The sequence below is a fragment of the Saimiri boliviensis genome, chromosome 4 (assembly GCF_048565385.1).
Source record: "Saimiri boliviensis isolate mSaiBol1 chromosome 4, mSaiBol1.pri, whole genome shotgun sequence".
Taxonomy (NCBI): Eukaryota; Metazoa; Chordata; class Mammalia; order Primates; family Cebidae; genus Saimiri; species Saimiri boliviensis.
The window spans coordinates 131,708,875-131,725,097 of record NC_133452.1 but is presented as its reverse complement, the minus strand read 5'-3'; the positions used below and the strand labels follow the sequence as shown (position 1 = coordinate 131,725,097).

The 16,223-nt window shown below is 51.0% G+C and overlaps 1 protein-coding gene across 48 annotated transcripts; it reads right to left on the bottom strand.

Moving 5' to 3' along the window:
• Positions 1 to 141: 141 nt before the first annotated feature.
• Positions 142 to 14,237, bottom strand: BAG6 (BAG cochaperone 6). Of its 48 annotated transcripts, none has more exons than XM_074398246.1 (26): positions 13,973 to 14,237; positions 13,244 to 13,364; positions 10,438 to 10,555; positions 10,127 to 10,323; positions 9,839 to 9,892; positions 9,604 to 9,678; positions 8,233 to 8,471; positions 7,588 to 7,717; positions 6,222 to 6,419; positions 5,759 to 6,011; positions 5,326 to 5,403; positions 5,108 to 5,215; positions 4,883 to 5,028; positions 4,691 to 4,778; positions 3,919 to 4,202; positions 3,212 to 3,503; positions 2,875 to 3,044; positions 2,639 to 2,692; positions 2,421 to 2,523; positions 2,205 to 2,329; positions 1,893 to 2,039; positions 1,743 to 1,802; positions 1,483 to 1,626; positions 1,295 to 1,402; positions 618 to 764; positions 142 to 338 (listed from the first exon to the last, which is right to left on the bottom strand). In XM_074398246.1, the coding sequence occupies exons 2-26, from the start codon at positions 13,349 to 13,351 to the stop codon at positions 243 to 245; spliced, it is 3,522 nt and encodes a 1,173-aa protein (XP_074254347.1). In that variant the 5' UTR covers positions 13,352 to 13,364; positions 13,973 to 14,237; the 3' UTR covers positions 142 to 242. The 48 variants fall into 48 exon arrangements, with proteins under 48 accessions (XP_074254347.1, XP_074254354.1, XP_039322534.1 ...); XM_074398253.1 differs by having other exon boundaries at positions 4,691 to 4,775; XM_039466600.2 differs by having other exon boundaries at positions 4,883 to 4,995.
• Between the last annotated feature and the right edge of the window lie 1,986 nt (positions 14,238 to 16,223).

The following is a 16,223-nucleotide window of genomic DNA, read 5'->3' as shown; positions in this document are numbered from 1 at the left end:
AAATGCTAGGTGCACAGAACATAGTGTCCGTTATGCACGTGGGGAGATACAACAAGCTTTCTGGTACTCCAAGGGAGTATTAATTTGAAAAACAAGTTCACACAAGATTAAGGGACTTACACTCTTAATCAGCAGACGACGTAGAGAGAAAGCAGCCAGAAAAATCCGACTTTTATTTCTTAAATACTGTGAAGGAAGATGGGGAGCAGTCTCCTGGTGAGAAAGGGCCATAGAGCAAAGAGCTAAGGATCATCAGCAAAGGCCCGGTGGGCATTGGGGAAGCGCTGGGGACTGTAGTTGGGGTCTTCCTGCAGTCGTTTTTGTATATCAGACCGGAGCTAGAGAGAAAAAGCAAGCAGGTTGGAGAAGCACTGGCCAAGTCCCTATGATCCCAGCAAGCACACAAGGCCGTCCCTCAGAAGCTAACATTTCCCCCACCAAGCACACTGTCAAATAGCCCGGGGTGGCATTGCCAAGCCTTCCCAGATAGATGCCAAAGGGGAAAACAAGTGGTAGCCCCAGGCTGACCGTTCATCACTGAAGGGATTCAGGGGAGAGGGACCCTAGCCCAACCCCTCCCACTAGACCATCCCTATTCTGCTTCAAGGTAGGGGCACCTGCTGCCTGTAGCTCTCCTGAACCTCTGGTGCCTCCAGGTCCCGGCTCAGGCTCTCGGGGCTCGTCAGGGGCCGAGCTCCGGCTGCCTTAGCTGCCCGGCTCACAGCCTCTGAGAGAAGCAGCTGGGGGCCCTCACCCTGCATCGTCTGGGTGATAGGGGTTGGGAGGGAAAAGAGGATCAACGTCAGATCCAGTGCCACCATCCGGCTCACCCTTTCCATGAGTCAACCAGAGTCTCCATGCTAGTGGAGAGAGGGGAAATATAGTCCAGGATGTGGTCTTTGTGGTCTTTACAGCTGAAATGCCTTCCTAATTCTCTGGCTCTAGCCAAAACCAAAGTGAATGTGCTCTTCAAAACAAGAGGCAGAAGGGGTCAAGCCATGTGGGATTCAGAGTTTAGGTCATCCACAAGAGGAAACCCACCTTAAACGAAAATGGGATCTAGGCACGTGAGGATTAGGCAGCTGAGGAACTAACAGGATGGCTAGCAAACACTGAGGTAAAGTCCTGTATGGTTATCCAACAACCAGGAGCAAGTCTGAATCCCAGACAAGCTGCCTCATTAAATGAGGGGAGACTGAGTAAGCAGCAGCTCCTACCAGCTCTAAGTAAGTCTGATTCCAGGCATGACAGGAAAAGCTGGATAAAGAGAGGCTTAGGGAAGAGGAAAACCAACCTTGCGTCTCTTGGCAGGCATACCACTGAGGTAGGCATCACTCAGAGGGGGCTGCGGTTTCACCTTCCGCTGGCTCTGAATATCCTGCTGGATGATAGGGACCCATTCCTGGGGAGGAAAAGATTAGAAAGTAGTAATGCCCATGACTTTCAGCTGCCGTGACCCACTGATCACTTCCTGACACTTACTGGGGGGACTGCAGCTGCCCAAGGTTCTGTCTCAGCTGAAGCTCCATCCTGTTCATCTCGGGAGCCCCCCTCAGGAGCAGGAGGTGGACCTCGGGACATGGCCTCTTCTGCTGTTGTTCCAGGGGCTGGGGAAGCATTCTCCCGCTGGAAGGCAGGCGGCGGGAAGAGCCAGGCTTCAGAATTGTTAGCCTCCAAACCTTTCTCCCCTAGGCCTCCACTCCACATTATCTGGCCCCTCAACCACTCCCTCTCCCTAGTACCTGAGGCTCAGGGGAAGCTCTTTCTGCTCCCTGAACTTCCATTGGCTCCTCAGGAAGTGGCTGGGAAATTAAAGGAGAACAACATACTTCCTCTCAGATCTCTCCAGCTCTCTCAAGTCCCCTAACCCCCTGGCCCATCAGGTCCCTTACCTGGGGGGGATCACCAACTCTGCGAACGTATCTGAGAATGGCATCAGGACCTACAGGCATGTGCTCCAGTACCACCTGAAGCCTCAGTCCCATCATAGTGGTCAGCCAGCTCACCAAGGAGGGATTCACCCCACGAGACATACGACGCTGAGGGGCAGAAAGCAGATTTAGAACACAAAACCCTCAACCACCTTTTGGAATGTATCAGATCCAGGGTATAGAATGTCAGTTTAGAAAAGAAAAATGACAACTGCAGAGAATGGAAATCTTAGGAAACAAAAGGCTAAGGTCCCAGGGCTGTGTGGTGCTTACAATTCGGCCATTGATAACAGCAGCAAGCTCCATCTGCTGGCCCCCCAAGCAGTGCAGGTTCAGGGCCAGGCATTCAAACAGGCCTTGGTTACATAACTCCAGCAACCGGGCCCCAAATCCACTATCTGTGGGCAAAATATAAGGAGAAAATGCTGGCATGTGGCAGCCCTGCACATCCAACAGGCCCCACCTGGCCCCACCTGGCCAGCCTCTGACCTGTGCAGTGCAGCACATGAGCAGCAATGCTATTAAACTGCTCTTGGAGAAATTCCAAGTTTGTCCGGATGATGTCCACACCTGGCTGCACCTGCACCAAAGACTGAGAGACAAGACACACAAAGATCCCAAAATCAGGAATCTCAAGACTGGGAGCGGAGGAGGCAGCTGCCTTGACCAGACCCAGGAGAGGACGGGAATACAGAAAGGTTACTCACAAAACTCTCCCGCACATATTCTTCTAGCCCCGTGATCAATGTGTGGGTTGCCATCTGTGGGGAAACAGAACAGGTTTAGTTCAAAGCCTCAGTCCTCCCAAGACTTCCACCTCGACCTCAACAAGTCCAGGGCTTGTGTGGGGGCAAATGGAGCTTTACCTGGCAGAGAAGCAGTCAGAAATAAGAAATTGAATGTGCAAAGGAGGAGAGCTCTGGGGCCCCTGGCCTTCAATTACCCGGATGTTACTGGGTGTGGGCTCCTGACCACCCAGGTAGTGCTGGTGGAAGAAGGATCGCAGCTGGGGCTGGAGCCGTTGTAGTGGCTGGAAATGCCCATGGAGGAGCATCACTACGTCCACCATAGAGAAGTTCTGACACAGAAGAGACAGCAGGGCCCCAAAGAATCCTGGGGGACAGGGGCAGATGTTAGCAATGGCCTTTACCACCTAGCCTGCCCACCCACAACCAGATCATCAACCTCATCCCACCTTGGCAACACCCCTAAACCAAGGCCATCTACCTTCCTCTGGCTGCCCCTTCCTGGAGCAGGCCAAAGCATCCCCTTTTGCTCACCAAGGGCCCCATCAGCTCCAGGCTCAAAGATGTTGCTGGATCCACTGAGGCGTTGTATGAAGGCAGCAATACTTTCACTGCTGCCAGCCCGAGCCCCCAAGGAGCCCAATAGGGAGCTCAGCACACCCTGCACCACTGAGGTAAAAAACTCTGGTGACAGGCTCTCGAGACCCAGGCCTCCAGGACTCCCTGCGCCACCAGAAGGGGAGCCTGGTGGGGGCATGGTCTGCTGCTCTGGGGCAGGTGGTGGGGGTGGAGGAGGTGGCGGGGGCGGAGGGGCTGTCTGTGTTGCCTGGCAAACAGAGAAGGAACAAAACAGAAGGTGAAGTGAGAATGCAGACAAGGAAATATTATGACATCAAGAGGGCACAAACCAATGGTTCTGGGAAGATGGGAGTTATATTCTTATCTTCACTGCTCCAAGCAGAAGTATGGCAGGTATCTAACAGAGTCAGGCAGCACAACTACCTACCTCCCCCTCTGAACAGGTTGTCAGAAAGCAGTGATACTAATTACTACACTTTTTTTTCTAAGTCTCATTTTCTTCATCTCTAAAATGAAGGGTTCACAGTCAATGAATTCCCAGGGCCCCTTCCCCTAACATGTCACTAGGGGCTCTCAGTTGTTATATAATGGCAACAAGTTACCACTGCCTGGGTGGGCCAGGGAACAGGAAGAATGAGGTGAATAGCATGCCAGCCACTCACCTGCAAGAAGTCAGTCATGCCCTGGAGAAAGGCAGGGACACCAGGCATCGCCACAGTGATGGTGGGAGAAGCCACACCAGGCCCTCCAGCCCCTGGCCCTGCGGGCCCTAGCAGATTCCCCAGAAGCTGAGAGAACTGAAGATCAGCCGTGGAGGGTTGAGTGGGTGGAGGCTGGGCAGGCCCCCCAGGGGCAGGGCCAGCTGTGGTAGCTGTGTTGGTGGTACCAGCACTGGCAGAAGCAGTGGCAGGGGCTGGCGGTGGAGCCATTCCTGAGGTCCCCTGAGCTGTAAGAAACCAAAAGAAGAAAGCTGGGCTGAGCATGGTGGGCCTCACCCGTAATCCAATAACTTTGGGAGGCCAAGGCAGGAGGATTGCTCGAGCCCAGGAGTTCAAGACCAGCCTAGGCCACATAGCGAGACCCCATCTCTACCAAAAAAAAAAAAAAAAAAAAAATTACTAGGCAAGAGCTAGTACTGCTACCTACTTGGGAGGCTGAGGTGAGAGAACTGTTTGAGCCCAGGAGTTCAAGGTTACAGTGCTCTGTAACTCACTCACTGGACTGCACCATTGCACTCCAGTCTGGGTGACAGAGCAAGACCCTGTCTCCTAAAAAAAAAAAAGCAGCAAGCTGAAACTTGAAGACAAACAAGACACTACAGCAGCCCCATGCCAGGAAAGCAAGAATCAAGAAAATACAGTAGGAACTGAAAAGTGCCCATGAGCAGACTGGGAAAGGAGTTTAAAGTCTGAGTGGGGAAGGATGAAAACTTACCCACAAGGACAGGCTGCATAAGAAGCTGCCCCACAAGGCCGCTCACCATCTGGGCCAATGAGGCATTGGTACCCAGCCCAGCGCCCTGCTGGAAAGACAGCAGGGGAGGATTTCAGTCCTGCTCTTCCATGCACCACCACAGGAGTCTCTCCCCAGACACTTCTGCACTAGAACTCCCCCACCCTTGCTCACCAGAGTCCCAGAGACTGGAGGCCCTCCAGGATGGGAAGGCCGAGCCTGTGGAGGGGTGGGCCGGGCAATCACTACCCGGGTTGGAGCTGTTGGAAAGCCTGGCACCTGCTGTCCTGTGGGTGGTAGAAGAGAGAGACCAAAAAGGGCTGACGGCCAGGCCCTTGCCAGCCAGCCACCACCATGGACTGTGCCCCACCTCCCAGGCCTTCCCTTCCAGGTCATTACCTGCGGCCGCGGAGGCAACAGCTGCCACCATGGCCTGATGAGTGATCTGGTGGGCGACGGCGTGCATGAACTCAGGGGGCAGGGAGGGCAGCTGGATGAGGGTGGAGCCTGGGGGGCGGGTCTGATGTAACCTTGAACCTGGACCCCTTCAACCCATCCACTCAGCCCTTCCCCATCTCTACCCAGAGCTCAGCCTGCTCTGATGCCCTCACTCTTACCCAGGGTTTGGCCATGACCAGGGGGTCCCAGGGGGCCAGTGGGAGCACTCGGAACACCACCAGGCTGCGTGCCAGAATCTGGGCAGGGAGACAGAGAGAGTGGCCCTGAGGTAAGTAGGGCCAAGGCCTAAATATATCCTCCTGATATCAGCCATCCTTCAGGCCCATAATCCCCCAATCAGAAAGCCTGCCTTTCCCTCCATCTAAACAGGGAGAAGGTGCTCCCTTCACCACACAAACACATCTCCAAAGACAAAGCAACCCTTCTCACCCACCATCCACATCTGCCTACTAAAGCTTCTGCTCTGGTCCCCAGGCTACCACCAGCATGGAGCTCTCCCTTCCCCACCTTGTTCCCTCACATCTTTGCATGAACCTCGCTCATCATACTGCTCCTGCTGCTCTTCGCTGCCAGCAACTGATCCTAACTCACCTTGAATGTTCATGTGCATCATGACCACGGGTTCCACACTCTGGTGGGAAATCCGGATGACCCTTGGGTGGCTGGCGGCTGGCGGGGGAGCCGGCCCTGGCGGGGGAGCCCCCTCAGTTGAGGATTCAACATTGGTAGAAGACGGAGCCACAGACGAGGCCTGCCCAGGACCAGGGGGAGGTGCCTCTGCATTGGGAGTTGGTGGGGGCCGAGTCCCATTTCCTGTCATGGTCACAGTGGTTCCCACGTTGATCTGCAAAAGACAGACAGACAGGCAAAAGTGAGAAAAATACATGAGCCAAACCAAGAGCACGTCGTGATACACCTCTAAAGTATCTCCAGCCTTCATCACCATGCTTCCAAAGTCTCCTCCTTTCCTAACCTCCTTCAAGCCCAGTAGCTACTGTAGGTCACTCTACCAACACCCCTCACTTTCCCGCAGGCCAGACTCCCCCTAACTCACCTGTATGGGAATGGCTGCCTGCTGGAGCACCATGGGGGTGGTATAGTGAGACATAGGGCGGACCACATGCAGGTGTCGTGGGGGCGCACAGGCCAGATTGCAGCGCAGGTCAGACAGTGCCACAAAGGTGTTGCCCAGCAATCGCAGGCTCTCCCCAACCAAGTTGATCAATCGCTGATCCTCCTCCCGGCCCTCGTGCTGCACACCCCAGCCAAACACAGAAAGGCAGAAAATATCAAGCTGGAGTCCATTTCACTAATAAAAGCAATAATGCCTTCTGAGAATACCATGTCTTCTAAAACTTTTAAGTTATATCCTTCAAAGTTTATATGTAAACCAAACCTCTGCAAATAAATTCTATCTTATTCACATAATAAACATCCTATGAAAACATTACAATGCCCCTGAACTGTTTTATTGCAGTAATTTTTTTCATATCTGAAACTGTATTATTTAATTTTTTTTCAGGTATTCTAATGCTATTTATTAATCACAATTTTTTTACTTAATATTTTAAGATTTTAAAAAATAAATGGCAAAGATACAAATCTATTAAAAAAACACTACAATGAACCAGTAAGTCATTATCTACTGATCTTTTACTTTAAACTTTCTAAATTCATTAAGGGACACAGGACAGTGATTACAGCAATTCATTAATGGACAAAGGACAGTGATTACAGCAAAGATTATCACCTTCTCTGTAAGGAAGGAAAAAATCACAAGTTCAGAGGGAAACCGTTGTGTTGCAATGTGTTTTTTATGTATATATATATACATATATATATATATATATATATACATATGTATATATATATACACATACACACACACTTTTTTTTTTTTTTTAAAGTGGCGTTTCACCATGTTGGCCAGTCTAGTCTTGAACTCCTGACCTCGTGATCCACCTGCCTTGGCCTCCCAAAGTGCTGGGATTACAGGTGTGCACCACCACACCCGGCTGTCCTTTTTTTTTTTTAAGACAAGAGTCTCACTCTGTCACCCAGGCTGGAGTGCAGTGGTGCAATCTCAGCTTACTACAACCTCCTCCTCCTGGGTTCAGGCGATTCTCCTGCCTCAGCCTCCCAAGTAGCTGGGATTACAGATGTGCACCACCATACATGGCTAATTTTTGTATTTTTGGTAGAGATGAGGTTTCGCCATGTTGACCAGGCTGGTCTCAAACTCCCAACCTCAGGTGATCCACCCATCTTGGCCTTCCAAAATGCTAGGATTACAGGCATGAGCCACTATGCCTGGCCCCGATGCAATGTTTTTGGAGGGAGGGAAAGAGTTATCTGTACTTCAGCTGTTCTGTTTTGGGAGTACTGGGGCTGAGAAGGGGCAGGGCCATCAAAGGGCTCACATTGTTATTGTAGTCTGTGGTGGCGGCAGCACCTAGAACCTCGTAGTAGCGCTGCAAGAAGGGCTGGAGGCGGCTCTCCAGCCGCTGCAGCTCCTGGAGCACCTCGACATACTCCGCAGGGGAAGGATGGCTGTGGACAAACCCAAGGGGCAGTGAGCCAAAGCTTTCCTCAGATTCCCCACCTCACAGTCAACAGGTGCCACGTGTGCCCTCTCTCTTCCCTTGCCTCCCAGAGCGCTAGCCCAATCCTTCTCTGGACCAGCCAAGTTTCTGTTCTTTACCCCCATCCATGAGAGGATGGGGAGAAGAAAATGAACTGCTCCCACCCTCCCCACCACAATCCTACACCTACAGTGGTGAGAAACTAACTCTAAAATAGAGAATAGGCCTATGTGAACTCAGAAGAGAATTCTGATCAGGCTCAGGAGATATTTGGATTTCCTTGCCACAGGGAGAGTAGTTCTTCTCAGCTGCCTGTCCTAGCGTCATTTACCTATACTGAGATATCCCCTCCTTGCCCCTCAACGCTAACTCTCCAACTAAGACCTCCAAACAATCCCTTCCTTCCTGTACAATGGTTCATTTTCTTCTCCCCACACTTCACTTAGGACTCCCCACCCCCTAAAGATTCCCTCCATCTCTCACTTGGGTGCATTTGTCTCTGGGGCAGGTGTTGGGCCCGCTGGGGCTGGGCCAGAAGGGGTGAGCTCCGGGTTTTGGGCTGGGGCACGCTCCTCCACTTCTTCTGCCTCCATGGGCTCCCGAGGAGATGCTTCACTTTCAGCCGGTTCTGATGTTTGAGAGCTCAAGGCTACTGGCTCCGGGGTCACAGTTGGTGGCTGCGGGGCTGGCTGACTGTGCTGCGGTTGGGACCCCCCTCGACACTGAAGGTGGGGAAGAGTCAGGATACCAAAGGCAGGATGAGACTGCTGCAGAGGATTACTCTGCAGGAGACTGAATAGACAAAGTGTCCTAACTAGGCTCCCCGAAGGCAGGGCTCTGCAATTGTATATCTGACTTTCTAGCGACTAGCATAAGACTAGCATAAATTAGATGAATAAGCATCTGTATTTTTTTTTTTTTTTTTTTGAGACAGAGTCTCACTCTGTCAACCAGGCTGGAGCACAGTGGCACGATTTCAGCTCACTACAACCTCCACCTCCCAGATTCAAGCAATTCTCTTGCCTCAGCCTTCCAAGTAGCCATGACTAAAAGCACGTGCAACCACAACCAGCTAATTTTTGTACTTATAGTAGAGACAGGGTTTCACGATGTTGGTCAGACTTGTCTGGAACTCCTGACTGCAGGTTATCCGTCTGCCATGGCCTCCCAAAGTGCTGGGACTACAGGCAGGAGCCACCACGCCTGGCCATAGCATCTGTAATATTTGTAAATAGATTTCTAACAAAGAGTAGAGATTGTGGTTTCCTGGCCTCCACAAGTTAAGAGTATGCAATCCTTTTTTTTTTTTTTTCTGAGATGGAGTTTCACTCTGTCACCCAGGCTCAAGTGCCATGATTTCGGCTTGCTGCAACCTCTGCTCCCGCGTTCAAGCGATTCTCCTGCCTCAGCCTCCCAAGGAACCGAGAGACTACAGGCATGTAGCATGTGCCACCACACCTAGCTAATTTTTGTATTTTTAGTAGAGATGGGGTTTCACCATATTGGCCAGGCTGGTCTCAAACTCCTGACCTCGTAATCCGCCCGCCTCAACCTCCCAAAGTGCTGGGATTACAAGCGTGAGCCACCACGCCTCGCCAAGTGTGGAATCCTTTAATTGAAAAGAGATCCCATGAGACAAGTCTGAAACAAACTCCCCAGATACCAGGCACCAAGAAGACTGGCAGAAATGAGAGCGCCTCACAGATACTTTTTCTGCCCAAAAGAACGCATACTGCAGAGATGACTAGACTACCAAGGCCAAACCCTGTGAATGTGGCCAGTCATGCCCCAACCCCCAGGCTGAGAGAAAACGGGGAAGGTGGGGAGAGACCCTAGCCAGCCTTGCCCACTTACCTCCATCCGGGATAGTAAGGTCTGTATATCCCTGATCATGTGCTGAGCCATCACCAGCCGTACCCGGGGCTCACTCTGCAATGAGAGAAGAGTGATCAGGGTAGGTTACAAATGAAGCCATGAGTTCTATCACCTACTAAATCAGGTCCCAGCCATCTCTCAACCAGATCTACCCCCACCTCCCAACCTCCTTCTCCCAGATCCCCTTCCCTGACCCTCCAAGGCCCCTCAATACCTGAATCGGGGCCTGTTCCATGTTGATGTGAACATCCACAGCAGAGCCGTCACTCTGGGGAAAGGGTAAGGGAAGTTGTTCTGGGAGAAGCCAACACTAAGGCCTCCACACTTCTGATTCATTCCCTGGAGCCCCGCTCTCTTTTCTCCTTAAACACTGAGACCAATAGCACACCACAGGGCCCCCTAAACCCAATCAAAAAATGGAAGCATCTATCTTATTAATTCCCTGCTGCTACCACAACCAAAGCTACCCACAAAGACCCTCCCCTGTGGAACATAAGCTTACAGGAAGATTGAAGGTTCCAACCATGACATAGCTGTTGGCATTCCGGTCATGAACAGAGGCCCCAGGCCCCCGAGTACCAGGCGGGGGTCCCCCACCATGAGTGGCTGAGGCAGACCCCGTCCCAGAAGATGCCCCAGAAGGGAGCTGAGTCTGAGGAGGAGCCCGTTCCACCAGGTGGATAACCTTTCCCCCAACATCTGCAGAAAAACAGACACACACTGAAACATAGTATGAACAGGTAAACCCGTGGCCTCAACTCAACCCTCCAGACAGCAGCCTCAACCTCTGAATTGCCTCCCCAGTCCCCTTACTATATTCCTGGAGCTTCTTATCATCTTGCAGAACTCGTCCCTGGTAAATGAGCCGTTGTTTTTCAGATGGGATGCTAACAGAGGCAGCAATGTGCTCCTTAAATTCTTTCACATTCATCTGCAAGGAAGAAAAGGTACGCGTGAGAATGAAAAGAATACAGAAAGGGACGGACAACCGACTTGTGGAGGTGAGGTGTAAAAACTGCCACAGAATCACTACCCATTTGTCTTGACTGTGAGGTAATTACTGTGCAAACCTTTAAACTGAAGTAACAGCTGTCAAAATATAGACAATAAACTTGGCTGGGCGCAGTGGCTCACGCCTGTATTCCCAGCACTCTGAGAAGCCAAGGCAGGCAGATCACCTAAGGTCAGGAGTTCCAGACCAGCCTAACATGATGAAATCCTGTCTCTACTAAAAATACAAAAAAATTAGCTGGGCGTGGTAGCGGGCACCTGTAATCCCAGCTACTAGGGAGGCTGAGGCAAGAGAATCATTTTAACCAGGGAGGCAGAGGTTGCTGAGATTGTGCCATTGTACTCCAGCCTGGGCAACAGAGTGGGACTCCATCTCAAAAAAATTAAATAAATAAATTTAATGAAGCTCAGGTTATAGGTCCATGAAAAATAACATGGATGAAAAAAAAAAAAAAAAAACCCATCTGGACATTACATTCTCTGCCTGGCTCCCATGGGACTATGTGTCTAAAACATCAGTGACCCCTTTCCAAACACAAAATGATACCAGGAGTTTATTTGCCAGACTCTCCTGTAATTTCCAAGATTAAAAAACAGCAAAGAAGATGGGGTCTGGAATCAGGTTAATGAAGAAAAACTAAGAAAGTAGCAAAAAAGGACCCGGCGCATCACACCTGTAATCCCAGCACTTGGGGAGGCCAAGGCAGGTTCGTCACCTGAGGTCAGGAGTTCGATACCAGCCTGGCCAACATGATAAAACCTGTCTCTACTAAAAATACAAAAATTAGCCAGGCATGGTGGCAAGCATCTGTAATCCCATCTACCAGGGAGGCTGAGGCAAGACTATCACACCACTGCCCTCCAGCCTGGGCAACAAGAGCGAAACTCCATCTTTAAAAAAAAAAAAGCAGCAATAAAAACAAACACGTTTTTCCTAACTAGAGACTTACTCTTGGTAAAGTGTTTACATACACCTAATCACAACTCTATATATGGCTTTCTTATATCCAGCTAATATCATGTTTTAGAAAACCATGGACCAACTCACATGCAATTTGTCTCTATTACAGGAATAAAGACATAGATAGCTGTGTCCAAGACTTTAAGCTCAAAACACTCACGCTATGCCACAAAAATTAGTAATTTCCCTCAACAGTCTATCAAGGATCTATTTCCATTGTGAGTTCTGATTTCCAGCCTTTAAAAACAAAGCACAGACCTGACCATTTTTCTATCAATAAGATACACTTGCTTAGGGTCCCTGTGTTGTTTCCCTTCCCAAAGCGCAGTGCCACATCTGCCCCTTTGGGGTGGGGGGTCCACCCATGATGATGACACACATATTCTTCCTCACTCTGTGTTTCCCTCTGCATTAAGTTCTATCCATGTGGAGGACAGAACAAAATCAGCTTCACTCACAAAACATCAGAAAACATTCTACTGGAATACGAACAAAGGGATCAATGAAAAGAAAATCTGAGAGGCCAGACGCGGTGGCTCACGCATGTAATCCAAGCACTTTGGAGGCCGAGGTGGGCAGATCACCTGAGGTCAGGAGTTCAAGACCAGCGTGACCAACAGGGTGAAATCCCATCTTCAAGAAAAAAAAAGAAAATCTGAGATCAAGTGTGGTGGCTCATGCCTATAATCCTAGCACTTTAGGAGGCCTAGGTGGGCAGGATCACCTGAGGTCAGGAGTTTGAGACCAGCCTGGCCAACATGGTGAAACCCCATTTCTACTAAAAATACAAAAATTAGCTAGGTGTGGTGGCTATAATTCCAGCTACTTGGGAGGTGGAGGTAGAAGAAGTGCTTGAACCTGGGAGGTAGAGGTTGCAGTGAGCTGTGATCACGCCACTACACTCCAGCCTGGGAGACAGATCAAGACTCCATGTCAAAAAAAAAAAAAAGGGCCAGGTGCAGTGGCTTACACCTGTAATCCCAGCATTCTGGGAGAGTGAGGCAGGCCAATCACAAGGTCAAGAGTTCCACATCAGCCTGACCAATATGGTGAAACCCATCTCTAATAAAAATACAAAAATTGGCTGGGCGCGGTGGCTCAAGCCTGTAATCCCAGCACTTTGGGAGGCCGAGGCGGGTGGATCACAAGGTCAAGAGATCGAGACCATCCTGGTCAACATGGTGAAACCCCGTCTCTACTAAAAATACAAAAAAGTAGCTGGGCATGGTGGCATATGCCTGTAATCCAAGCTACTCAGGAGGCTGAGGCAGGAGAATTGCCTGAACCCAGGAGGCGGAGGTTGCAGTGAGCCGAGATCGCGCCATTGCACTCCAGCCTGGGTAACAAGAGCGAAACTCCGTCTCAAAAAAAAAAAAAAAAAAAAAAATTGGCTGATGGCAGGTGCCTGTAGTCCCAGCTACTTGGGAAGCTGAGGCAGGAGAATCACTTGAACCAGGGAGGCGGAGGTTGCAGTGAGCCGACATCGCGCCACTGCACTCCTGCCTAAGCGACAGAGGGAGACTCCAACTCAAAAAAAAAAAAAAAAAAGAAAAAGAAAAAAGAAAACCTGATGACCACAAAATCCGGCTAAGAGGCCTAAAAGAGGAAAAACTAAAGGTGTCTTCCACAACTACTAAGGTGTCTCACCTGGGCCCCCACAATAAAGGTCCGAGTTTGAGAGTCCAGGGTCTTCACCAGCACCTCCAAGCTGTCAGGCTCCTCCACAGCCGTACTGGTACTATCATTAGGCTCCATGGCCGACAGCTCTCTAAAGAAGGAGGAAGAAAAGGCCCGCTGTCTAACAGAGCAGAGTGTACCCGGAAGCCTCCCTAGCATTAATCCCTGCCCCAACACCTAAAAAGTTTCTCCTGTACACACACACACATTCACACTTGCCCCCATCCCCCTTCTAATTCCGGGGCACAGGGAGAGAAACACAAAGGGCAGGAGATCGACGGCATAGGGAGCTGGAGGACAAGAGGTGGGAGGGGCTCCACGATGCCAATCACAATAAAGGGGAGACAGATTAGGAAAGAAGCACGAAACCAGAGACCAGTGTCATCACCGGTCACGACAGGACAAACGCCCCAGAGGTCAGAAAATCCTGGGACAAGGCAAAAGCTGGGGTCGCGCCACACTCTGCGGAGAAAGTGGTTTCGCGCACGCGCGCCACGCCCGTCGAACCCTCCTAACTCACTACAGAGCCAAAACGGCACTCACGGGGCGCCGTACCGGCTAGCTGACTGCCCCAGTCTACTGCCTTCCCACGATGTTCCGGCAGAACGGCACGACTAACCTACGACCAAACACACACACACACACACACACACACACACCCCACGACCCCGCGGCTCCGCCCCCGACTTCCCCACGGACCGTCACTTCCGGTCTCCCCCAACCTGCCACCGACGGCCACTTCCGTTTCCACGATAGTATTCGGGGATCTCAAGGCGATACTTCTGGCTCCCCCCAGGTCCCCAAGCTTTACTTTTGCGGGGCACGACGAGAAAGTCCGCAGCCCCAGTGAGTTTCTGAGGGCGAGTCGGGCCGGGGCCGGCCTAGGTGGGAGGGAGCCGAGCACCCCGAGGAGCCGCCGCCGCCGTCGCCCAGGGGACCGTACTACGCCTGCGTGCGTTGCACTACGTATGCGTACACACTGAAGCACCGCCCCGCCCCCCCTCTGCGCTCGCTTCTGTGCGAGCGCTTGAGCGCCGGAAGATTGAGGTGGCTATCGTAAATGCCTGAAAAACAATCGCCAGATAGGAGTCTACCACTGCCTCGAGAGGGGCTATGGACGGTCGTATGGACCTTAGAATTTGGAGATGGGGGATTATGCCACATTAAACTATGTTTGAGTCTTGGCAGGCTGAGAATTTCAGGCGGCACCGTCCTAGCCAGCTAAAACTCTTCCCGACCCTACCGCCCTCGCTGCGCCCTTCTTTCTCTGCCACCGGAAGTTCCACTTTCAGTAGGCGTTTGGGGGCGGCAAGGGTGTATTTGGTTCTTGGTTGGTTATTCGGGCTAGATATCGGTTCGGCCGGGTGGGCGTTCTGCGGGCTGTGGGTGTCACGTTCGTAGGCGGTGTGCGTCCACGGGGACATGACACGTTTTAGGAAAGCTAAGCATGCTGCTAACTTGCAGGACTTTGGTCAAGAAAAGAGGCGCCTCCGAGTTTGAGAATTGGGAGCAAATGGAGTCCGAGTGGACCAAAAGACAAGACCCTGACCGTGGGGAATTGAAAGGCGAGCCAGCGTGCTTCCGAAGGCGGGAGTGGAGGCATTACCGCCTCTCTTTGCCCTCTTCTTTTAAGCTTTCCTAAGAAAAGGGCCTCGGCCTCGCGAAACTGCGAGTCCTCCAGAAAGCACATCGTTGCTGGGGTGCCCAGCCTTTCTGGGATTCATAGTTTATACCCAGGTTCTGGTTATATTTTAGTTAAGAGTTCTGGCCGGGCGCGATGGCTCAAGCCTGTAATCCCAGCACTTTGGGAGGCCGAGGCGGGTGGATCACGAGGTCAAGAGATCGAGACCATCCTGGTCAACATGGTGAAACCCCGTCTCTACTAAAAATACAAAAAAATTAGCTGGGCATGGTGGTGCGTGCCTGTAATCTCAGCTACTCAGGAGGCTGAGGCGGGAGAATTGCCTGAACCCAGAAGGCGGAGGTTGCGGTGAGCCGAGATCGCGCCATTGCACTCCAGCCTGGGTAACAAGAGCGAAACTCCGTCTCAAAAAAAAAAAAAAAAAGAGTTCTAATAAACAGCTGTTTAATGAGCACTTCTGCCAGCCCATATACTAAGGGTTTTGTTTATTGTCTTACCTTAAACAGCCTTTTAACATAAGCCTTTTAACATTTTATAGGTGAGTACACTTAGACGAACTAAGTGGCAGAACTGACAAATCCAGGCCTACAGGAGTCCAGATTGAGCACTTGTACTTTACTGCCCCAATAAAAAATTGTTGTTGCCTTTTAGCTTATTTATTAAGTACACACATACACACACACACATTTTTTTCTTCTCTTTTCTTTTTGGAGACAGTCTTGCTTTGTCGCCCAGGCTGAAGTGCAGTGGCGTGGTCTTGGCTCACTGCAGCCTCCGCCTCCTAGGTTCAAGCAATTCTCCTGCCTCAGCCTCCTGAGTAACTGTGACTACAGGCTCCTGCCACCACGCCCAGCTAATTTTTGTATTTTTAGTAGAGACAGGGTTTCACCATGTTGGCCAGAATGGTCTTGATCTCCTGACTTTGTGATCTGCCCGCCTTGGCCCCCCGAAGTGCTGGAATTACAGGCGTAAGCCACCACATCCAGCCAATTTTTTTTTTTTTTTTTTTTTTTTTTTTTGGAAGGATCTGGCTTTGTCTCCCAGACTGGAGTGCAGTGGCACAATCACAGCCCACTGCAGCCTCTGCCTCCCGAGCCCAACCGATCCCCCCACTTCAGTCTCCCAAGTAGTAGAGACCAGAGATGCATGCCACACCCTGCTAATTTTATTTTTCTGGAGATGGAGTCTCACTGTGTTGCCTAGCCTGGTCTTGAACGCTTGGCCTCAAGCAATTCTCCCACCTTGATTTCCCACAGTGCTGGCATTACAGGTGTGAACTACCGTGCCTAGCCACATTTTAGCTTTTTT